Below are 25676 nucleotides of genomic sequence, written 5' to 3'. Positions count from 1 at the left end.
ACATTTCTTTAATTATGAATTAGGTTGTGTCATTTTTTCATCTACTTGCAGACATTTCCATTTTTTTATAAATTCTGTCTTTTGCTCACTTTTCTTCTAGGATATTTATATTTTACTTTTGAAATAGCTCTTCCTATATTAACTATATTATTAACCCTTTGCTGTTTTGTTGCAGTTCTGGGTGTTTCCTAGTTTACCTTAATTTTTGCCTAATAGTTTTAATGGAAATATAATTGTTTTATAAACAATTATTTAGAATTGCTTAATTCTCTTAATTTTTTCTGTAGGGTTCCTATCTTTGGTGTCATACTATAAAGCTTTACCTAAGCCAAGATTTTTTCTGCTTTATAATTTCTTTTTTATATATTTGATCTGAAAATTATTATTATATGGTATTTGATAGGCTAAACTTGTTTTTTTCCTGAATGGTTATCCTCATAATTTATTGACTGTTAGATTTTGAGAACTTGACAGAGCGATTCTAAAATATTTATGAAAGAATAAATGAGTGGTACTAAGCAGCATTTTCTAAAAGAGTGAGGGTGATGTTCTATCGAATATTAAAATGTATCATATTAAAAAGTACAGTTGTTAAACAACGTGACATTATTAGATGCAATGATAGAATGATGGTTATATATGCATAGAAAAGGATCGGTTTAGTCACTAAAACATAAGTTTTTTTCTGTTTAGAAGGCAAGGAATCCACCTGCTACTTTCCCTCTTGCCCATATACAAGTGTTGAAAGGAGATAGTAAGGGAATTCTTAGAGAACATTAAAACATTAAAAAAATTAAAATATTAAGCCAGCACAGAGTATAAAATATTTAGTTGATAAATGTGATGTGAGAAAAATAGAGGTTGCATTAAATATATATGTTTTCCTTTTGAAATATTTAGATGAGCTATATGATATCATTCAAGTTAGTTTTAAATCCACTTTTCAATTATATATACATATTTATAAGTATAAATATAATATTTTTAAAGCATCCTTTCCATGTTACAACCTATGAAGAAAAGATGATCCTAACTCAAATGTTAATCTGTTGTCTTGGTAGAATTATCAGAGTTAATTGAACTGGCTCAGACTGACTGTTTAAAGTTTATGGTGACATAGACATGACAGTGTTAAGAGGGTGTCACTGGGAGCCAGTCTCTTAATGGGCTCTTCAAGCTGCTACCTGGTGGAAATGCTGTAAGGCTGTGGCCTGCACTGACTCATTTGGAGTTGACACTGATGGGGAGGTTGATAAAGACGGATCCTGCCAGGGTCATAGCTTCATTCTGGGATCCTTTGGAAAATAAAAAGCCTTTGTTGCTTCATATCACATTGTTCTCAGGAATCTCGCTATCTGGGAAAGCCGTTCCCTTGAAGCACTAGGATTAGGGACTGTAAAGCCAGAGAACGATTTGACCGCAACCCCAGCCCTTAGCCCTTTCCCTACTCTCACACTTCCGTTGCCCACCTCGGCTTTTATTCCCATCTCCCTGACATAAATTGCCTTTTAAATTATTTCTTTACTTTTAATACCTCTACTGTGAGTCGTGTTGTTGAGATAATTCCACCCATCCCAACAGAATAGTTAGAATGTCACATGTTAGATTAATAAGAGGAAGTTCTGCAGAGAGGCAGGAGGAAGTATAGAGGGAGAGATGTATGCGGATGTGTTCATATTTACATTTTAATGATAACTGTTAATGTGTGTGCGTCTCTTTGGTTGTATTATAGTAATACTTTAAGTGTTTCAATGGAAACATACCTCCCTGCTAATATTTGAATAGTATAAATTAGATAATGAATTCTTTTAGAAGCAATATACATTGTGTACTCTTTTTGCTTTATGTCTCAGTTTTAATTGAACATTAAGAGAATGCAGTATTGTAATTGTAACTCTGCCAATATCTTTATCTAGAGGCCGTTGCCATTTTTGTCTTTTATGGAATTTTTGTCGCCAAGAAAGGCAGGATTACATTTTTTTTTTTTCTTTCAGATGGAGTTGGTGTAGTGTATTCTTGGTTATCAAAATACTCATAGTTTGAGGATTTTGAAATGGTAAATACTCATGGTGTGTAAAAAAGCATGATACATAACTGTATGATCTTAATTACATTAAAATGCTTACTTGTGTAGATACACACATGGGACCTAAAAGTCAAACTGTAATCTGCTTGTGATTATGGATGACTTTGTTCTTTGCTTCTTGTGTTTTTCAGTTTCCTCTTATGCACATGTTAACTTTTAAAAAATACATTTTTTAAAACCTAAGAAAAAATAAGAGGAAGTTCTGGTTTCGAGTTCAAAAAATTAATGGCAGTGGTTATTGCAAAAAAAAAGGGGGGGGGTTCAAAAATATATTAGCCTTAAGATACGTCTATTGCCAGATATTTAAGAGAAATAATCGTTACTTTATAAGTAGTTTATATGATTGTTTCTGTTAGTCTTGGAAGAGGTATTCTTGAAATATTCTGGTGTAGTTCTGTTCAATAGAAATAAAATGAGAGGGGCGCCTGGGTGGCTCAGTCGTTAAGTGTCTGCCTTCGGCTCAGGTCGTGATCCCAGGGTCCTGGGATCGAGCCCCACATCGGGCTCCCTGCACCGCGGGGAAGCCTGCTTCTCCCTCTCCTACTCCCCCTGCTTGTGTTCCCTCTCTCACTATGTCTCTCTCTGTCAAATAATAAATAAAATCTTAAAAAAAAAAAAAGAAATAAAATGAGAGTTATATGTAACTTAAAAATTTCTAGCAGTCACATTTAAAAGGTAAAAAGAAAGAGGTGAAATTCATAGATTTAACTCAGTATACCAAAAATATCATTACAGCACTTACATTCTTTCTTTTTTTTTAACTGAGCATTTGAAATCCAGGGTGTATTTTACAGTTTGCGTACATCTCAGTGCAGACCAGCCGCAGTTCAGGTGCTCGGTGGCCTCCCTTCACTAGTGACTGCCCTATTGGATCGCACTGGCCGAGTGTATTAATTCCAGCCAATGAAAATAGAGAATTTGTACTGGAATGATTATGTACTTTCTACTGTGCTTAAACACTGTATGTGTATGTGACTGAAAGAGTGAGTCAATAAAAGAAGGCTATGTTCCTGATTCTTCACAACTAAGAAGTTGGGTTAGTTTTTAAGTATCAAATCTAGACTCACTGGTTAAACTTGAACTTAGTTAAACTATAACTTCAGTGGTGAGTTTACTTTAAGATTACAGATTTGAACTAAGTAGTATTAAATAGCTATTGCAGTGTTTTTGTTTTTTTAAAAGATTTTATTTATTTGAGAGAGATAGCAAGAGAGGTGTTAGGTGCAGAGGGAGAGAGAGAAGCAGATTCCCCGCTCATCGGGGAGCCTGACGTGGGGTTCGATCCCAGAACCCTGAAATCATGACCTGAGCTGAAGGCAGATGCTTAACCAACTGAGCCACCAAGGCGAGGCACCTGCTACTGCAGTGTTAAAAACATAATGCTAGTGTTTTGCCATTATGTATTGTCTTTCAGCCTGAGTGTCCATTTGGGCAGAGGCTTTCTAGCTGTGTTCTGCCAAGGCCCAGGGCTTCTATGCAGTTTAAGGCGGGGTTAGAAAGGTTCAGCAAGTTGGGCTCCAGCCCTTTACTCCTCACCCTCACCCAGTCTCTTCAGTTATTTTTTCTGTACAAGGTTCTGTATGAGTTTCCCTTGGGACAAAAAAAGTATATATTGTATTTTAAAAGTTTGGAGACAGTTGCATGCTTGGCAGTTATTCTTGTGGATCTAAACCTATCTGATATCTTTTTTTCAGACTATGATAGGAATCTGGTAAAAAGATTTTGGTTCTTTACGCTGGAATCTTGATCTGTAATTTATACAAACACTATTTGTCTGTTTCTTTGCCTTTCTCCTTCCAGCATTCTTCTGGCTTATGGGCATTATTGAGCATCTACTTTATGTGACCGTAGTATAGGATTTGGGTTCTGTACAGTATACAATAAAATCTTTAATCCATGGCAGATTGATTTCCCAGAGACATTTCCATTTAAATATCTAAAAATAAAATTGGATACCTTTACCTTTTAAAAATATTTATAATAAGGCAAGTTTTACTTAAATGATTCATGTCTATCTTTGGTATTTAGATGAAGTACCTATCTGGATACAGGATTAAAATTTGTGAACACTAGAAAGTTGGGAACTACAAACCAGGATTGCTGGGATACACAGCCTAGGAATTATCTAAGTCTGCTGGAACTTTATACTATAGGTCTGTGAGACAGTCCACTAACCAGTTTTATTCGTATGTACCTCAGTAGATAAATCATTGAAAGACCCTAATTTGAGATGCACTGTATTTGGTTAAGTCTTTTAGCTCAAGGAGTATCTAAATATTGATGACAGAACCAATCTTTCCTCTTCTCCAAGCACCTTTTTCCTCAAGGAGCAAAATTCTCCAGTTCCCTCCACCCCAAATTTAAACATTTTGTGGTCAGTTTGAATCATCTGCATATGCATGTTTGTAATGTATCTGAAAATACAGAATAATTAACTACATGCAACGTATTCTGGGGTGGGGAAAGAGGAAAATTTGACCTGGAAATTTAAGACGTTTAGTGATTAAGAAAAAACCCTAATTTATGAGCTTCCATAATAAATAAAATAATGCATTATAGTTCCTATATTTCCTATGTGGTAAAGAGGAGAGAAATCCAGTTTTCCTATGTGATGACTCAGATGCAGTTAAACTTCTGCACTAGTGGGTAGAATAATGCAGCTGTTCTTGCAGTGGGTGGGCACCATCTCTTCTCCTGAGGAATCCCTTTACTTTCTCAATTCTTTCTTATCCCTTCTTCTCAAGATATTTATTATATAATTTTTTAAGATTTCATTTTTTAAGAACAGTTTTATGTTTGCAACAACATTGAGAGGGAGGTACAGAGATTTCCTGTGTGCTCCCAGCCTCCTCCGTTCTCAATATTGCTCACCAGAATGCTACGTTTGTTACTAGGGATGAACCTACATTGACACATGATAGTTTAGTTTAGGGTTCCTCTTGGTATTGTATGGTCTATATGGGTTTGTACAAATGTATAATGACATATATCCATCATTGTAATAGCATACCAAGTATTTTCACTGCCATAAAATTCCTCTGTACTCGGCTGTTTCATCTCTCTCCTGCCCTGCAACCCCATAATCACTGATATTTTTATTGTCTCTATAGTTTTGCCTTTTCCAGGAAGCCATATACTTGGAATCATACAGTATGTAGTCTTTTCAGACGGGCTTCTTTCCCTTATTAATGTGCATTTAAAGTTCCTTCATGTCTTTTCATGTCTTGATAGCTCATGTTTTTAGCACTGAATGATATACCATTGTTTGGATGTACCACAGTTTATTTATCCACTCACTTACTGGAGGACATCTTGGTTGCTTCCAGGTTTTGGCAATTATGAATAAAACTGCTGTGAACATACATGTGCAGGTTTTTGTGAGAACATAATGTTTTCAACTCCTTTGGGTAATTGGCAAGAAGCACAATTGCTGGATCGTATATTAAGAATATATTAAATTTTGTAAGAGAACACCACGTTGTCTCCCAAAATGTCTGTAACATTTTGTATTCATACCAGCAGTGTATGAAAGTTCTTGATGCTCCACATCCTCACCAGCAATTGGTATCAGCACTGTTCCAGATTTTGGTCATTCTAATAGATGTGTAATTATTGTATTAATATGCATTTCCCGATGACATATGATGTAGATCATCTTTTCATATGTTTATTTGTCATCTGTGTATCTTTTTTGGTGAGATGCCTTTTCAGGTCTTTGGCCCATTTTTTAATGGAATTGTTTGTTTCCTTATTCTTGGGTTTTAAGATTCTTATTATTAATGGTCTTTTATCAGGTCTGTCTTTTGCAGATATTTTTCTCCCAGCCCCTGGCTTGTCTTCTCATTCTCTTGATATTGTCTTTCAAAGAGTGGAAGTTTTTAATTTTAATCAAGTTCAGGATCAGTTATTTCTTTCAGGGCTCATGTCTTTGGTGTTGTATCTAAAAAGGTGTTCCTATACCCAAAGTTATCTAGGTTTTCTTCTGTGCTATCTCCTAGGAGTTTTATAGTTTTGCATTTTACATTTAGGCCTATGATCCATTTTGAATTAATTTTTATGAAGGGCAGAAGGTTTTTGTCTAGATTTATTTTTTTGCTTGTGGATGTCCAGTTGCCAGGACAGTTTGTTGAAGAGACTGTCTTTGTTCCATTGTATTGCCTTTCCTTCTTTGTCAAAGATCGGTTGACTCTATTTATGGGGGTCCATTTCTGGGCTCTCTATTCTGTTCTATTGAATTGTTTGTCTTTTCTTTCACCAGTATTATGCTGTCTAGATAATCATTGCTTTATAGTAAATCTTGAAGTCAGGTAGCATCATCCTCCAACTTTTTTCTTCTTCTTCAATATTGTGTTGGCTAATCTGAGTCTTTTGCCTTTCCATATAAACTTTAGAATCAGTTTGTCAATATCCATAAAATAATTTACTGGGATCTTGATTGGGATTGTGTTGAATCCATAGATCACATTGGGAAGAACTGACATCTTGACAGTATTGAGTTCTCCTATCCATGAACATGGAATATCTCCCCATTTATTTAGTTCCTTGATTTAATTCATCAGAGTTTTATAGTTTCCCTTAAATAGATCTTGTACTTATGTAGTTATATTGATACTTAGATATTTAATTTTTTCAGGTGTTAATGTAAATTATGCCATGTTTTAAATTCTACATGTTCATTATTGGTATATAGAAAAGTGAGCTTTGTGTATTAACCTTCATCCTGCAACTTTGCTATAATTGCTTATTAATTCTAGGAGGGATTTTTTTTCTTCTCTTTTTAAGTTTTTATTTTAATTTCAGTTAGTTAACATATAGTGTTATATTAGTTTCAGGTGCACAATATAGTGATTCAACAATTCCATACATCCAGTGTTCATCACAACAAGAGTACTCCTTAATCCCCATCACCTATTTAACCATCCACCCACCTACCTCCCCTCTGGTAACTATCAGTTTGTTCTCTATAGTTAAGAGTCTGTTTCTTCCTCTCTCTTTTTCCCTTTGCTCCTTTGTTTTGTTTCTTAAATTCCACTTATGCGTGAAATCATATAGTATTAATCTTTCTCTGACTTATTTCTCTTAGCATTATACTTTCTAGCTCCATCCATGTCATTGCAAATGGCATGATTTCATTCCTTTTTATAGGTAATATTCCATTGTGTATGTATACCACCTCTTCTTTATCCATTCATCAATTGATGGACACGTGGGCTGCTTCCATATCTTGGCTATTGTAAATAATGCTGCTATAAACATAGGGGTGCATGTGTCCCTTTGAATTAGTGTTTTTGTATTTGTTGGATAAATACCCAGTAGTGGGATTGATAGATGGTAGGGTTCTATTTTTAATTTTTGAGGAATCTTCCAGGAGGGTTTTTTGTTGTTGATTCTTTCAGATTTTCTACATAGACGATCATGTTATCCTTGAGCAAAGGCAGGTTTATATCTTCCTTCCCAATCTGTATACCTTTTATTTCCTTTTCTTGCCTTATTGCATTAGCAAGGACATCCAGTTGATATTAAAAAGGAGTAGTGAGAGGGGATATCCTTGACTTGTACCTGATCTTAGTGAGAAAGCTTTGAGTTTCTCATTATTAAGTATGATTTTAGCTGTACAGTTTTTTTAAGATCATCTTTAGCAAGTTAAGAAAGTTCCTTTCTCTTCCCAGTTTTTATCATGAGAGGTTTTTTGTTTTTTGGGGTCATTAGTGGGTTATTATAAATGAGCTAATGCTTTACATTTTTATGGAAGTAAAACTCAGTTTTATTTTGGTCTTCCTTATTCATCAATTGTTCTTTTATTATTTCACTTCTGTCTATTGGTAATCTGTGTTTCTAGGCTCAGCTTGTCAATCGGAAACAGAAATTAGAGTCTGTGGAGCTGTCCAGCCAGTCGGAAATTCAGCACCTGAGCAGTAAGCTGGAGCGGGCCAATGACACTATCTGTGCCAATGAATTGGAAATAGAGCGCCTCACCATGAGGGTCAATGACTTGGTTGGAACCAATATGTCTGTTATGCAAGAGCAGCGGCAAAAAGAAGAAAAATTGAGGGAATCTGAAAAACTATTAGAGGTTTGTTTTAAAATTACTACAGTTGGGGAAATATGTGTATGCATGTTTTTAAGAGAAACTAATTAGCCCAAAAGTCCATCAACTGAATGGATAAAGGTGATGTGGTGTATATATAGACAGTGGAATATTACCCAGCCATCAAAAAAATGAAATCTTGCCATTTGCAATGACATGGATGGAACTAGAGTGTATTATGCTAAGCGAAATAAGTCAGAGAAAGACAAATACCATGATTTCACTCATACGTGAAATTTAAGAAACAAAACAGATGAACATAGGGGAAGGGGGAAAAAAAGAGAGGGAGGCACACCATAAACTCTTAAAAGATAGAGAACAAACTAAGGGTTGCTGGAGGGGAGGTGGGCGGGGGGAAGGGATAATTGGGTGATGGGCATTAAGAAGGGCACTTGTGATGAGCACTGGGTGTTATATGTAAGTGATGAATCACTGAATTCTGCTCCTGAAACCAATATTAAATTATGTGTTAACTAACTAGAATTTTTTAAATTTATTTTTTATTAGTTTCAGAGGTAGAATTTAGTGCTTCATCAGTTGGATATAACACCCAATGCTCATTACATCACGTGCCTTCCTTAATGCCCATCACCCAGTTACCCTATCCCTCCATCTCCCTCCCCTCCAGCAACCCTCAGTTTGTTTCCTAGAGTTCAGTGTCTCTTATGGTTTGCCTCCCTCTGTATTTTCATCTTATTTTATTTTTCTTTCCTTTCCCCTATGTTCATCTGTTTTGTTTCTTAAATTCCACATGAGTGAAATCGTATGGTATTTGTCTTTCTCTGACTGACTTATTTTGCTTAGCATAATACCCTCTAGTTCCATCCACATTGTTGCAAATGGCAAGATTTCATTCTTTTTGGGCGCCTGGGTGGCTCAGTCGGTTAAGCGGCTGCCTTTGGCTCAGGTCATGATCCCAGGGTCCTGGGATCGAGTCCCGCATCGGGCTCCCTGCTCAGCTGGGAGTCTGCTTCTCCCTCTCCCTCTGCCTGCCTCTCTGCCTACTTGTTCTCTCTCTCTATCTCTCTGTCAAATAAATAAATAAAATCTTTAAAAAAAAAAAGATTTCATTCTTTTTGATGGCTGAGTAATATTCTGGTGTGTGTTTGTGTGTGTGTGTGTGTGTGTGTGTGTGTGTGTGTATACACACTACATCTTCTTTCTCCATTCATCTGTCAGTGGACATCTGGGGTCTTCCCATATTTTGGCTCTTGTGGACATTGCTGCTATAAACACTGGAATGCATGTGCTCCTTCGAATCACTATGTTTGTATCCTTTGGATAAATACCTAGTAATGCAATTATTGGGTCCTAGGGTAGCTCTATTTTTAACTTTTTGAGGAACCTCCATACTGTTTTCCAAAGTGGCTACACCAGTTTGCATTCCCACCAACAGTGTAAGAGCGTTCCCCTTTCTCCACATCCTCTCCAACATCTGTTGATGCCTGACTTGTTAATTTTAGCTCTTCTTACCGGTGTACAGTAGTATCTCATTGAGGTTTTGATTTGTATTTCCCTGATGCCGAGTGATGTTGAACATTTTTTCACGTGTCTGTTGGCCATTTGTATGTCTTCTTTGGAGAAATGTCTGTTCATGTCTTCTGCCCATTTCTTGGCTGGATATTTTGTTTTTTGGGTGTTGAGTTTGATAAGTTCTTTATAGATTTTGGATACTAGCCCTTTTATCTGATATATCATTTGCAAGTATCTTCTCCCATTCTGTCAGTTGTCTTTTGGTTTTGTTCACTGTTTCCTTTGCTGTGCAAAAGCTGTGCAGAAGCTTTGCAAAAGCAAAAAGTCCCGATAGTTCATATTTGCTTTTGTTTCTCTTTCCTTTGGAGACACGTCTAGCAAGAAGTTGCTGCAGCCAGGGTTGAAGAGGTTGCTGCCTGTGTTCTCCTCTAGGATTTTGATGGATTCCTGTCTCACATTTAGGTCTTTCATCCATTTTGTGTTTATTTTCATAGATGGTATAAGAAAGTAGTCAGTTTCATGCTTCTGCGTGTGGCTGTCCAGTTTTCCCAACACCATTTGTTAACTAACTAGAATTTAAATAAGAACTTAAAAAAAAATTAACCTTGAACTATGTTCAAGAATCCGTGGTTTCTTCCCTACTCTGTAGCTAATGGATCAGACATTGATGGCCTTATTAATATTGTACCTATTATAGTCTGACTCCCTGGCTTCCTTTTCTTATGAAATAGAAAAATTGTGATAACATCTGACTTTTTTTCTGAGTATTTTGCAGATTCTCCAGGAAGAAAAGAGAGAATTGAAAGCAGCTCTTCAGTCTCAAGAAAATTTCATGCATGAGGAAAGAATGCAAAAGGAGAAGCTACAAGCAAAGTTAAAGCCAACTGACACTCAACACACAATAGAGGCCCTAAGGTATATTTAGTCTTATTATTATTATTTTTTTATTTAATCTTAAGTATTAATTATATCTACTTGGTGGTTTGCCATTGAGCACCAGTGTTAATATTATGTATTCATAATTTTGTGTTTGATCACATTATGGGTTTTCTTATTCACTTTTAATTTCTGAGTTAAATTTTTATAGTGTTAGAAGATTTTGTGTGGTTAGTTTTTTTTCTGCATCCAGTTTGGGTCCCTAACCAAAAGACTGTAATGTTTAGAAAGTAGAAACCACTTGGTCAATCTGTATTGTTGGTGAAACTCCAAATGTGAAAGGAATTGTAGTCCATGTTTCCTGGAAGGCCTCCCTTTCTTGGTAGAATAGGTCATGATAAGTAGCTGCTTATCATCAACATCATTAATAAGCCAGCTATTGAGATAGCTCATTTAAAAAAAATCCTAAAACTCATTATATTTCTAAATATGAATTATTTTCGTGAGGCTTGTAGTGGAAAGTAATAGAAGGAGCTATGCTCCTTTTGCTTGATTTAAGTCTGATACACATTTCTATTCTTGGCAGAACTTTCCTGTAACTTTTCAGTTTCTTTGGCTCAAGGTATCAAGTGGAAACAAAAGTTTTGTCGTTTTGTCTTTTTCCCTTGAAAAACAGGCCAAATCCCAGTTGAAAAAGGAGTAAACTGCTGCTGACTTTTTTGAGAAGCATCATCTCATGCCTCTTTACTCTCCCAAGTGTTCTTTTCATGAAGCAGGAGACAAGCTGAAGAGTTCCAAAGCGTTTCATTACCAAAAACAATTGGGAAATACAAACTGATTATGCATTGTTTTATTTACAAAGATCGGAGGCCTTTAACAGTTCTTCTCTGTCTTTAGGTCACTGGAGGAGTCACAGGCAGGAAGGAGGTACACCTCGCAAGAGCAGGAGGACTTAGGCAACATGCTATCCCAGCTGGATTTCACCCACAGTAGTGAAGAACTTCTGCAGGCAGAGGTGACTCGTTTGGAAGGCAGGTAGATAATTACATACACATTTCAAGAGTGTTCAAGTTGTTAAAAATGATTTTTGATCGTCATATTGATAAAGTAAACTAACGTAATAATCGTAGTGAAGGGGGCGCCTGCATGGTTCAGTTGGTTAAGCAACCGACTCTTGAGTTCGGCTCAGGTCATGATCTCAGGGTCATGAGATGGAACCCTGCATCTGGCTCTACGCTCAGCGGGGGCTCCCTCTCCCTCTGCTCCTCTCCCTTCTTGTGCTCGCTGTCTCTCAAATAAATAAATAAAATCTTTAAAAAAAAATAGTCTTAGTGGAAAAATAAGGTTTTTTCTCTAGCATCCACAGGTAGCCTAACTTCTTATTTCACTGAGAAAACAGAAGCAGTGAAAGGAGAGCTTCCTAATTTTTCTACCCCCAAATCTCCCAGTCTGCGTGCGTCTGTGCCTATAGTCTGTTTAGAATGCAGGAGTTGATGGATGACATGTCTGTTCCCCTAAGACTTCACTTGTGTCCTGTTTGCACAGTTTTTTATTTTCTTTTTACATCATCAGGTTCTTCCTTTCTTTTCTTTTCTTTTTTTTTTTTACTTTTTGTTTGTTCAAGTTCTTCCTTTCTGCTGAATCATTCCCACTGGTATAAAGTAGGCTTTAATATTTCCCATATTGGGAAAAGATTAAAACCCTCCTTGAATCCTATATCCCTGTCAAGTTATTTCCATATTTCTCTGCTGTCCTTCAAAATCAAGTTCTTCAAAAGAGTTGTCTGTACTGACTGTACTAATTTTAATTTTACATTTTGCCTGTGTAGAACGTCTTCAGTTAGGCTGGGGCTGCTCTCAGCGAGGGCACACTGGGCACATGGCGCTCCTTTCTTCTGTCCCGAAGCACTGCTGATTATTTCTGTGGGTGCTAGTGAAATCCTGATCTATGCTAGAGCATACCCAGTTCACTTGCTTCATCATCATACTTGGGAACTTTTGTTTGTCATACTTCTAAACTTTGTGACTGGGAAGAGGTTGATATTTTGTTTTAAACATGAAAGGTCGTTTGTACACTAACATTTTCTGTATGTAAAAGATTTTAAACTATATGAACTATTAGCCTTTAGGCAAACAAAGAATAAAAATATTGCTATTTTACCCTTTTAAGTTTATCTTTAAGTAATACATCTTTTACTTTTTATTTCTGTTTTTGGAAACCACCAGGTTTTTTTTTTACATACTAAATACCATGCGCATACGGTTTTTTGCTTTATTTGTTTTGCACCTTGGAATACTTAAGATATTCTTGGTTATCATTACTGAGGTGGATGTGTACATTTTTAAAATTTATTTTTAAAGATTTTGTTTATTTGAGAGAGGGAGAGAGAAAGAGTGAGTGAGAGAGAGCACAAGCTGGGGAGAGAGGCAGAGGGAGAAGGAGAAGCAGACTCCCCACTCTGCAGGGAGCCTGACGCCTGGCTTGATCCCAGGACCTTGGTGTCATGACCTGAGCTGAAGGTAGATGCTTGACCAACTGAACCATCCAGGTGCCCCAAGATGTATACACTTCAAACTGAATAAAATAAAGCTCGTCCTTCCTTCTTCCCTCCCTCCTTTCCTTCCCTCCTTCCTTCCTTCCTTCCTTCCTTCCTTCCTTCTGAGAGAGAGAGAGCAAGAGAGCATGAGTGTCAACAGGGAGGAGCAGAGGGAGAGGGAGAGAGAGAATCTTAAGCAGGGTTCATGCTCAGTGTGGAGCCTGACGTGGGGCTTGATCTCACAACCCTGAGATAATGACCTGAGCCAAAATCAAGAGTCTTGATTAACTGACTGAGGCACCCAAGCTCCGCAAAGCTTATTATTCTTTTTGACATTGGAACTAAAATTTACATTTTCTATCATAGATTTTCCATTGATTGACTTTTTAGTATCTGACACATAGGTATGTTTTACTGTGCTCCCTTCAGGCTTTAAAGACCTACTTCTTCTTTCTGACTTGCAGTGTGACCTTAGATCCTTAGCCTCTTTAAGCCCCAATTTTCCCATCTGTAGCTAGGACAGGAGTATCTATAATTCTTCTTCTCTCTCTGCCTCAGTGTTTGACACACTGTACTGACATACTAAGTACCAAATAAATGAGCATTCTAGGATATTTAGAAATAGGTAAAATTGAAATAAATGGAAACATACACCAGTGTTGGGTAATAAACAATGTCTTTAAAAATATTTTTTCTATCAAAAGGCAAATAGAAAAAGGAACCCATTTTAGACAGTTTGTGTTGTTTAGTTTGAACAAAATATTCCCTGAGAAAGGAGCAAAATAATTTTATTAACAGAAATGAGTGGTGAGATAAGAGAGTTATGGTTTGGGGTGCCTGGGTGGCTCAGTCGGTTAAGCGTCTACCTTCGGCTCAGGTCACGATCCCAGGTTCCTGGGATGGAGCCCCACTTGGGGCTCCCTGCTCAGGGAGCCTGCTTTTCCCTCTCCCTTTCCCCCTTCCCCTGCTCATGCTCATGCATTCCCTCTCGCTCTCTCTCAAATAAATAAATAAAATCTTAAAAAAAAAAAGAGTTATGGTTTCCTGAGGTTCTCATATCTGATGAGGGATTGATTCTTAAGTAAGGGTGACAAGGTGAAAGCTGTGTAGGGTGGAATTGTAATTAAGTATGGTGAAGATTAAAATTATGATGGTAACTCTTACACAATTTGAGAGAGAAAAGTAGTGAAGTTACTGTAGTCTTTAGAATTTTATAACCAGTTAAATTTTTTAAGCAGAGGGAAAGATTATAGGTAAACACAGAAATCAAAAGTATCCCCAAAAGTTGGAATTGGATTTAGTTGCCTCTGGTGATGAGGAAATTGGAGATGAGTTTTAATTTGGGGTGGGAGGTGATGTTTAAGATAATTCTTGGACACCAAAAGATAAGTTAGATAATTGAATCTGTGTGCTTCAGGGTTTTTGTTTGAAGTATGTGATCATATTTTTGTCATATATACAGCTTGGAGTCTGTGAGTGCAACATGTAAACAACTGAGCCAAGAACTAATGGAAAAATATGAAGAACTGAAGAAGATGGAAGTACATAACAATGAGTACAGGGCAGAGATTAAGAAGGTAAAAATCTGCCTACGTGCAGTCGCCAAGTTGTATATATATATGGACTGAGCTGTGGGTTGGGAGGTCATAGGAGTTATATTTAATGAGAGAAAAATGTGGGCCAAGGAGCCACTTGATATTCAGGAGTAGACATGCACCCGGAATGTGCTTAGGGAAAGTCTTTGTCATCCTCAGGGATGCCATATAAATGTTTTCAAGGGAATTGAAGCCTATCCTCTTTGAACTCTAAGCTTTATTTTAAACGTTCTAAAAGATTTACACTCTTTTGCTTTCAAAAAGATATTATATGAACTAGCATTTAGTATTTTCTTATTGACTGAAGGTGGTCATGGATATGTATTCTGTGCCTTGGTCTGGTTAATATCCTCATTGGCTGTTGAGGTATGTGGAGCTGTTTGTCTCTACTCTACATTAATGGGCCCTGGCTGCTGTGTTTGTTGACTCATAATTTTTATCACTTGAGATTACTCTGGCTTCTTTCTTCCTCTTATCTTTCTCTTGTCTTCTGTGGACAAGGAAGCCATATACACAAAATTGTTAGCTTTGCAACTAAAAAAGAAAGAATGAAGGTCACAGTTGCTGTCCTCTAAATAATGTGTACATGGACTTTGACACAGGTTCTCAGCATTCAATTAACCCATCTCTCCCTGTTTTGAGATTAATAAATTATTGTGGGGTTAGCCATCTGACCTTCCATGTAGACATACAACTTGGTAAATTGCTAATTTTCTGTAGAACTTAATCAAGGAAAAAATTCATGTCTTGGGGTAAGGTAAAAATTGCCTTATTATTTTTTACTATTAACATATTTATCTGTCTACATGCTTTCTCTTTGTTCTTTACGCTTTCCTTTCTGTTTCTTTGTAGTTGAAAGAACAGATTTTACAGGCTGAACAAAGTTACAGTTCTGCATTAGAAGGAATGAAGATGGAAATCTCACAGCTAACTCGGGAGTTACACCAGCGAGACATCACTATTGCTTCCACCAAAAGCTCGTCCTCTGACATGGAAAAGCGACTCAAGGCAGAGATACAAAAGGCAGAAGAAAAAGCCGTAGAACATAAGGTGAAGCTTGAACAAAACCTCTTCATCTGAAGTGTTTTTGAACGTGGAATTCAGTACGGATATAATTTCCATAGTATTTAATTCAGCAAATTTTTATTAGACTCCTGCGGTGGGCTGAGGTGTGCTGGTTCACAAGCATTCTGTGAGGATTGGTGGGGAGGTGAGAGTGAGTACAGAGTAGAGAGGCATGTCTGTCGTGCACGGCTGGAGTGTGATGTGTTCGCTGGGACAGACTAGAGTCCGCACGGGGTGAGTGCAGCAAAGGGTGGAACTGAGAAGCAGGGACTGGCTCCTGGGACCCTGCCGGGGTGGGAAGGGCTTAGTGTTCTCTTGAGGCCAGTAGAGAATGGCTGTAAGCAGGCATCAAGGGTCTCTATGGTGGTGATATGGAGAATGAGCAAGGAGGCAGAGAGACCACTCAGATACTCTTACAGCAGTAAGATGGTGGCCTGAGCAGTGGGCAGGGGAGGTAGAGGGAAATGCAGGAATTCTGAGATGTGGCTGGTAAAATCGACTGGGCTTTGCATTTGATTGGACAGGGAGGGCGAGTTAGACAGAGTTAGGGGAAGATGTCACTCAGGATTGCAATGTGGGCAACTGAGTAGAAAGTGATGCCCTTTAGTGAAATAGAGAAAAAGATAGGGAGCAGGTTAGGGCAGATACGGAATTTGTTTGAAAGGAACACAAAATAGGGAAGCTGGTGGAGCAGACACTGGTTTGAGATTAAGGCTGGACGTTTGTATGGAAATATCTAATAGTCAATTCCACAGAAGACCTGGAGTTCAAGATTAAAATTGGGTGAGACATCTGGCTGTGGGCATCTCTGCATGGAGTGGGCATTTGAAACACCCTGAGAGACTTAGAAAATATGGTGAGAAAGCATAGAGATGAAGACAGAGATTGAACCACACTTAGGAAACTACTTATTTAGGGTAAAAGGGTGTTGGAATAGAGCTAAAAAAAAGTAGCAATAAGGAAGAAAACTAGATAGTTTTCACAAAGGAAGCAGGAAACCAAAGAAGGCAGGAGTCTTTTTCAAGTAGGAATGGTGGAGCATACAGCTGAGGAGAATGAGGAGGGAGAGTAAGTTACAGGCACACCTGGTCTTACTGCACTTTGCTTTATTGCACATTGCAGGTGTTACATTTTTCACAAATTGAAGGTTTGTGACAACCCTGTGATGAGCAAGTCAGTCAGCACCATTTTTCCAACAGCATTTGCTCACTTCATGTCTCTGTAGAGACATGTCACATTTTGGTAATTCTCACAATATTTCAAACGTTTTCATTATTATATTTGTATGGTAATCTGCGATCAGTAATTACAACTCACTGAAAGCTCAGGTGATGGTTAGCATTTTTTAGCAAAAAAGTATTTTTAAATTAAAGTGCATACATTTTTTTAGACGTAATGCTATTGCACACTTAATAGACTACAGTATAGTGTAAACATAACTTTTATATGCACTGGGATACCAAAGTATTCGACTCATTTTATTGTGATACTTGCTTTATTTCGGTGCTCTGGGATTGAAACTGCAACATCTCTGAGGTATGTCTGTATTCTCTTGTGAAAGGAGTGCAGTCCATATGATGTTGGAGGTGGAAACCACATGAGAGGAGGCTAACGCTGGAGAGTGGGAGGGATTGATCAGGGAACTCATTCATTTTTTTTTTTTTAAAGATTTTATTTATTTGAGAGAGAGCATGAGGAGGGAGAGGGACAGAGGGAGAGAATCTCAAGCAGACGTCCCACTGAGCACAGAGCCCCAACATGGGGCTTCATCTCAGGACCCTGAGATCGTGACCTTAGCCAAAATCAAGAGTCAGCTGCTTAACAGACTGAGCCACCCAGGAGCCCTGAACTCATTCATCTTCTTAGAATATTTTAAATTCATGTGTGTTAATACATCTTGACACCCTTTTTTAAAAAATCTTTTTACTTTTTATTTTTTGAAGATTTTATTTCTTTGAGAGAAAGAGCGCACGTGCATGAGTGGCGGGGAGGGACAGAGGGAGAAGCAGACTCCCTGCTGAGCAGGGAGCTTGACTCAGGGCTCGATCCCAGGACCTTAACTGACTGAGCCATCCAGGCACCCCTAAAAAATCTTTTTAGAAAGGTATTTATATATAAATATGTTATATATTTATTAATATATTAATATAATTAAATATATATTTATGTGAATGAAGATGAGGAAAATTATACATGGAAAAATTTTGTAGGTGCATTTATTTGTTTTTTCTGCTTTTCCCTTCTCAGGAGATTTTGGATCAGATGGAGTCACTCAAGTTAGAAAATCGTCATCTCTCTGAAATGGTGATGAAATTGGAATTGGGTTTACACGAGGTACATAATAGAAACTTAAGTTTTTCTATTATCCAGGCCTTTTAAAGAAATCACTTTGTAAATATTGATGTTGTAAAGAGAGAGTTAAGATCAAACTATGGAATGATCCTTCTGCAGAAGCTTGCTCAAATAAAAAGAAGTCAAGACAATGATGGCAGGGAACAAAATATCACTCTCCACTTCAGCAACTGGGAGATTTTTTTATATTATGTATATGACAAAATACATGTACAGTCTGTGTTCTTAGTAGGGAGCATGTATATAAAGTGCTTGGCATAGTGCCTGGCATTTAGTAAGGGCACTTAGGTGCTATTATTATTGTTAGAATTATTATGTTCATAATACCTTTTTCTTATAAAGTATATCATCTTTTACATAATTTGGTTTTAATTATATTTCTATAAGATATAATTCGTTTAGTCAAATATTCTAGAATCTTTTGTGTTCAAAGTATTTTCACAGGCAGTGTACTGTATGCAAGGATGAGTAAGATAGAATTCTTGCCTTTAAGAGATTGAGAGTAAACTAGTTGGAGGGGTAAGAGGTGTGTGCCAGCTCCTGTGAAACAGGGAGAACATGGTCAGTTAACAGTGAGTTCATAAATGGTATGGATGGCCTTTTAGCTATTTTGTTATAAAATTCTTATAATTTGCAAAATGACCCATCTATTCTGACCTATTTTAAATTAAAGTACATACATTTTTTTAGATGTAATGCCCAAAGATTGTAGAAGTTTTTTCTTTCTGCATTTCCAGAGACTGTGCCACCAGAGACGTAGGCTACACAGCAGCCCTATTCACTACTAAGTAGTTTTATATTCACAGTCATGGATTATGGAGGCTGGGGAGGGAGACAGTGCAAAACGTTAAATGAATACAGTATCGGGGACTATTTTTATAATCTTTTGGGACAATAAGATTCTCTTAGCCTTATGAAACCATAAAGAATTTTACAACATAAACAATTTTACGAAATAAAAATGTAAAATTTGTGGATGGCAAAATACCCTATAAAAAAGACTAATAGACTGGGGGAAACAATCTATAAATAGACAAAAGTTAATATATTAATATAAGGATTTCCTGGAAAGATAATAAAAAGATTGGAATCCAGTAGAAAAATGGACAAAGAACAGAGATAATTCATAGAAATAATGCAAAAGTCCAGTGAACAAGAAAAGCTGTTCAGCATCCTTAATAATCAAAACTAAGTAAGTACTTTTTTGCTAACTGGCTTGACAATGATTTTTAAAAATGAATATAGCTAATATTGGCAAGGATATAGGGCAACAGGCTCTCATGCTCTGTTAATGAGAAAGTGAATTGGTATAGCCTTTCTAGAGGACAATTTAGCAATATCCATTAAACTTGTAAATATATATAGCATATAAACTTCTGGGTCATGTGCATTTCTGATTTTGATAATTATTGCAGAGTAGTTCTCCAGCAAGGTCAAATCAGTTTGCATTCCCAAAGAACCCATCCTATAGGAGCAAATGTGCTGAAATGGTCATTTTGTGTTATTTGCAATGTACAAAATTTTGAAGTAAACTAAATGTTAGCCTCTAGAGGGATGGTTAATCTGTGGCTATCTATACTAAGGATTTATTATGTTGTCATTTAAGGTGGCAGGTGAAAATATGCATCTGATCTTGCTCCTTCCCAAATCCCTCTAAAAATATAATGAGAGGATTTTTTTAAGTGCAAACCCACAAGGGATGGGAACAAGAGGAGAGGAGAAAGCAGCTAAACCCTTTATAAGGGGGAAGTCGGGGGAAGGAAGGAAGGAAGAAAGATAATTTTATTTGCCCCTATAAAGCCAATATGAAGCTAGTATGGAGAAAGCCAAGAACCACCTGATTTACACCACAGAATCTTCAAAAGGCTCAGGATTTGGCTGGCAATACCTGATCGAGAGAATCTTATGCAGTGATTATCTGTTCATATTTAAGAGTTGGGAACTCCTAGGGGTGCTTAAACCAGAATATGACCAGAGATTCTGTTGAGCTTAATTCCTCCTGAAATCCCATCTAACAGTGATAATCCTGTCCTTTTTTCACACAGCCCAGCGTGTGCTTGGCACATAATTTTTATATTACCTCTCACATTAATTTTTCTTTAATTGTTGTTAATCAAATAATAAATTTGAGAAAACTTTAAAAGATGCCTGGCAAAAGCAAAGCACTGTCTTTTTAAAAATATATATTTAATGACATCAAATATCAGACTCTGGCTGGTCAAAATCCCATCAAGCATTTTAAACTTCCTTTGGTTTTGAAATTACACACAGTGTGAACATGTTGTATGTATTTTTTTTTAAGATTTTATTCATTTGAGATACAGAGAGAGAGCATGAGCGGGGGGAGAGGCGGTGGGGGGGTGCCGAGAGGCAGAGCGGGGGCGAGAAGCAGGCTTCCCGCTGAGTCAGTAGCCCGATGCGGGGCTCGATCCCAGGACCCTGGGATCATGACCTGAGCTGAAGGCAGACGCTTAACCATCTGAGCCACCCAGGTGCCCCAACATGTTGTATGTATTAAGTATAATTTTTAGAAAGTTCCTTTTTGCATTTTACCACCTAGGAAGGTGGAATTACTTTTACAAATGAATGTTTTTGGATTAAGTAACAATTTTAATGAAATTATCTAATTATCTTAATAATGAAAGCAGTAACTCTGATAAAATTATTTGCCACCTTTAAAAAATCAACAGTAGTTTGTAATTTAACTCCTATGTCCTGCATTTTTTTTTTTTTTGAGATTTTAACTGGCATTGACAACTTACTGAAAAATTTTGTAACTTATTGTCACTACCAGCACACCAATAGTCGAAGGCTATGTTTTAAAGTGTATGTTTTAATTCTGTTTGTTAAACCACCTTGACCAGCTTATTTTCAGAAAATTCTTTACAGAAAAGACCAAGCTAAACATCATATTAAATTCCAAAGAAAATTACCATAATTTTTCAGAATGCTAACAAAATATTTTGTCATTAGAAAAAAAAAAATGGTCCAGACTACTGTTTTTTCAGGTAGTATTACCAGGAAGCACCTAGAATTGAGAAGTAAAATTCATGATCACAGAACCCAGACCAGATCAGAGTAGGAATTCCTACCTTATACCTGAATGCTGTTTTACATGTATTTCAAATTGATTTCACATACCAGAACAGGTGCCAATGTTATGGAAAAGTCCTTAAGACCAGAGAGTACTTATTTAAAAGTTGTCCCTGCCAGCTGGAATTCCTTTTCAGAACCTTCCGTTCAAATGTCTTTCTTTGAACTGGGTCTCTCAGTTTTCTTCCATAGATACTCTGGAAGAACCCATGGATGCTATTCTCTTTCTTTTTTCTGTTTCTGATTCTCTCTTGTAGCTCTCCTCCATCTGAGTTCCAGCCTTCCTCTGGCTCCTTAGATCTTCCTTGGCACATCAGGGAAGCCCATCGTGCTCCTCATTTTCCACCCCCATTCACTGTAAGAAACAACACTTGTTTTCTCATAGGGGAGGGGCCAACCACAAATAGTCACTTTTTCCAAAGTAAAGCCATAGATGAACTAGTTACAACTAAAAAAAAAAAAAAAAAGTAATTTCCCACCAGTGGTATCACAGATCAAAAGTATTCTTATACCAATTAAGTAACTCTAGTATTCTTTTTTATTAGGCAAAAGAGATTTCACTAGCAGACCTCCAGGAGAATTATATTGAGGCATTAAATAAATTAGTGTCTGAAAATCAACAACTACAGAAAGATTTGATGGATACTAAATCTAAGCTGGAAATTTCTACTCAGATGTGCAAAAAAAACCATGACAGGCTCTTTAAACCGATACACGGCAGAGCACCTGAGTTCGAGAATACAGAATTCAAGTAAAATTTCTTCACAGTTTACTTAAAATGTGTACCATTATAATTCTCATTTCTTTGAGAATAATTTCAGGCTTACAGAAATTAAATCTTCCTCAAACAGCCCTGTGTTTGACTCTGAAGTACAGTGTATACGAGTAAAGCTACTATGAGGTTACAAAGTGGTGGGGGTTATAAAGCACTTTTATTCAGGTTTTAGTTTCACACACTCTGGATGTATGTGTAAACAATGTCCTTCCTCCCCCGAGCCTTTCCATGCTGCCTCCCACCTCTCGAACCCCCACTGATACCATAAGAAGTAGAAATTGGCTTTTTTATATGAAGAAAGCTTCCTTTGTATTTTTGGTCAATTAATTATGAGCTGTTACCACACGAAGTCAGCATTCCATGAAAACCCACCTGGCTTCGGCTCTTCCTATATGGCTCATGTGTCTCCCTACCTACCCACCAAAGCCCGTGCTGACACCTCACCTCCGCTACCACCTTGACACCAGATCTTGTGTGCACAGTACTTCCCTCTGTCCTAGCACCAGACACACTCCATTTCTCTGGTAGCTCGTCTTCCTGGCTCTACTGTCCGGGTGTGAGGGCCGGGGCCTGGCAGTGGGGATTGGATATGGGGCCTGAATGGATAGAAAAAGGGGTCTGAGTGGGCTGCTCATTTTATAAATTACAGCCTTAACTGGTTAGCCTGTTCCTTTATTTTTAAGGTCCTTTAACTTCCTGTAACAGTTTTGTGTTAAAAGAGAAAAGTCATTACAATTTCTATTTGTTTTGTTTTCTAATCTGCTATCCAGGCCAACCCATGGCCCGTACAGACATGATGGAATAAAGACTGAGCACTACAAAACAGGTCTTCATTCTCTGAGACGACAAGCGTTGGATAGTATAGAGCCCATGTCCAGGGTCCTCAGCCCCCTGAGTTCTCAGATCACCCCTTGCAGTTCCGTCTCTCTGCCTTCTAACTTTCTGTGCAAAACTAACTCTTTGCCTTCAGTGCTAGATATAAATGAAGCCAATTCTTCGGACACTGTCTCTGAGAGTATAAATGACCAAGAAGAGTTTATGTCTTCGGTATGGAAGCTTTCTCATCTTACTAGTTTATTAAGTCTATTTAGTTTGGTTTTATTTTTTATTTGAAGGATAAAGGTGGGTGATGGGGTGTGTTGGTTTGTTTCTTACCAGTTCTCTATCTTGAGTACTCTGTATTATTCTCATGTTTTTCTGTCTTAGGATTTTGCTTGGGAAGACACATTCAGCCATGATTACTTTTCAAAATGCATCTTAGTTCTGAAAGTTAATAGCCATGCCTGTTTTTAACCCTAATTGGAAATTCCTTTCCTGCCTTTTTCAGAGAGGGTCAATTTTGTATTAGAATGGTTGGTTCAAGGAATATCTCTGGATGCCAAGATAGTCCTGAGGTCTAGACAGTGAAGAAGGAAGGAAGGAACTGTGGGAAAGGGAGAAAGAGGGTGGGTGGAGGCAGAGGAAGGAAGTGCATCTGACGCATCCAGAACATGGATTCAGTACCACGCAGGGTGACCCTGCGCTGGCCCCATGTTCCTGCAGCTGCCGTGCAGACTTGAAGCACTCGCCTCTGGCCATTCATTGCCCTCACCAGTTAGGGGTCCCACACCTGTGAAAGCTCAGTATTTGTGACTTCTGAATGTACCAACAAGTCCATGGAAAGGTTTTCTTTTCATTTTTAAAATAAGTCTCCACTTCACTTACATGTAATTCTGAAATCCAAAAATGTCCTGCAAACTGTCTTCCTACATTTGGCAGCAAAACTTCCTTGGCACTAAAACCTGACCTGAACTGATGTGATAATATGTATAGATTTTATTTAATTTTACTTAGCATTTTACTTCAGAAATATCAATATGTTTGATTATGAGACATTACCTCAGACTCCAGTAAGGTAATATGGTTGATCCTCATTAATCATGGATTCTGTGTTTGTGAATTGCCTACTCGCTAAACTATTTGTAACCCTCTGTCAATACTTGAGGGACTCCTACGGTCATTTGTGGTCGTGTGCAGAGCTGTGAAAAATTTGAATCCCTAGACTTGCACATTCCCAGCTGAGGTTGGCCGAGGTGGCACTCTGCCCTTCTGTCCAGCTGTCACACAGAGGTGACCAGAGAGGGGAGGAGGTGGGGACAGCGTGGTGTAGCATCAGGAGTGTGGGCTCTGGGGCTGGTGAACAGGGTTGGAATCCCAGTTCTAGCACCCATTAGTCGAACGGCCTCAGGCAAGTCACTTCAACTTCTGAACCTCGTTTTCTCTTTTATCAAATAAAGAAAATGGACTCTACCAGGATGAATCGTTTTAGGATGATTTTTTTTGTGTGTGCGTGTGTGTGTGTGTGTATTTCACCAAGGAGCAGTGATGCTTTATTCACTAACTCAGTGTTTGAGATGACTCTAGAAATAACTACTGCATGTGAGGAGGGACTGTGTGTGGTACATGTCCTATATTACCTTTCTGAGGTCTGGATTCTGATAGACCATGGCCCCAGGAGTTTCAGATGAGGGATTATGGACTGAGGTTTTGGAGGAGAGAAAGTACTGATTTCACTTGGGATCTAATATGTTATCAGTAGATTTGCTGTGCTTTAAAATCAAAGTAACATATTCAGATTTTAAAAGGGAATTTGCAGTAACAGACATTAAGTATACTCTCTTCTGGGGTATTAAAGGCTATTAAAGGCTATATGTATACTTTATACAAAGTCTAGACAGACATTCTTCAGACCCAAAGCTAATATATTTATGTGACACTTTACATTTATACAATTTGGGTCAGAAAGGAAGAGGTCCGTGTTAATTTTTCCAGAACGGCTACTTTCTTTCTTTTTTTTTTCTTTACTAGTCTTATTATTAGGATAAAAACAAATCTCTCTTCAGAAGAAAAAGTAGTTTTTTAAAAGTCACCTTTTAATATTTCTGGTTAGAAAATAGCATGAAAATGTATGTGAGAAGTACACTATTCAACTTACGTATGTCAAAATTTGTTTCTCCTCCAGTGTCCCTTGCCGGTATCTCCTCTTGGTTCCATAGCTACCAGATTTTTGGAAGAGGAGGAGCTGAGGTCGCATCATATTCTAGAGCGCCTGGATGCCCATATTGAAGAACTCAAAAGAGAGAGTGAAAAGACAGTGAAGCAATTCACGACCCTAAAGTAGCCTCTTGAAAAAAAAAATCACAAACTTGGAAATGAAAATAGGCCCTGAAGAGTTCCTGTCACCTGGAAGTGGTGGCTCTTTAGAACACAAAGATGCAAAAAATGCCAAGATGAGACATCCTAACACTGTTGTGAAGAAATCTGAAAAACGGACACTTCTCTAAGGCATTTTCACTGCACTGGTTTGTTTGAAGAACTTTTTCCAGCAATAACTTGTAAGAATAAACCACTTTGCTAGCCTTTTTTTCCCCTTACATTAATATTTATTATAAAGTGATATTTTCTCTTGACTTAAATGTGAATAGCTAGAGACTAATTAAAATAAAGATTTTATGATACAAGTTGAAGATAAAGTAACTACAGAAGTATGTAGCAGGAGTACGGATTTCAGAGTCAACTGACCCAGATCCAGGTCGATGCGCTGGTGTTGCTGTTTATTAGCCAGTTGGGTTGCTAGCATGTCCAGGGGCGAAAGAACTTTGACAGGAAGCCCTCTCTTGCTCCGAACACAAGTATTAGAGAGAGGTGGAGGGAGGGGACAGGGCTGGTTTTAGGCGTGGAGTGCCTATGGAAGGTCA

The 25676-nt window shown here is 37.6% G+C and overlaps 1 protein-coding gene across 3 annotated transcripts in view; it reads left to right on the top strand.

Moving 5' to 3' along the window:
* The window catches only part of CEP63 (centrosomal protein 63), a 57161-nt gene extending 31793 nt beyond the window's left edge, over positions 1–25368 (top strand). For 2 of the 3 annotated variants that reach the window (XM_021678767.1, XM_044915555.1), the window contains exons 7-13: positions 7926–8159; positions 10423–10562; positions 11421–11558; positions 14522–14636; positions 15507–15704; positions 17967–18053; positions 24941–25368. In XM_021678767.1, the coding sequence (XP_021534442.1) occupies positions 7926–8159; positions 10423–10562; positions 11421–11558; positions 14522–14636; positions 15507–15704; positions 17967–18053; positions 24941–25099 (1071 nt within the window). In that variant the 3' untranslated portion in view covers positions 25100–25368. Of the gene's footprint in view, positions 1–7925; positions 8160–10422; positions 10563–11420; positions 11559–14521; positions 14637–15506; positions 15705–17966; positions 18054–21709; positions 21916–22709; positions 22987–24940 lie in introns of all 3 variants that reach the window. The other variant, XM_044915548.1, reaches the window with a different exon arrangement.
* The last annotated feature ends 308 nt before the right edge of the window (positions 25369–25676 follow it).

Source organism: Neomonachus schauinslandi, chromosome 1 (genome assembly GCF_002201575.2).
Source record: "Neomonachus schauinslandi chromosome 1, ASM220157v2, whole genome shotgun sequence".
NCBI lineage: Eukaryota > Metazoa > Chordata > Mammalia > Carnivora > Phocidae > Neomonachus > Neomonachus schauinslandi.
This window is presented reverse-complemented; position numbering and strand designations above follow the sequence as displayed.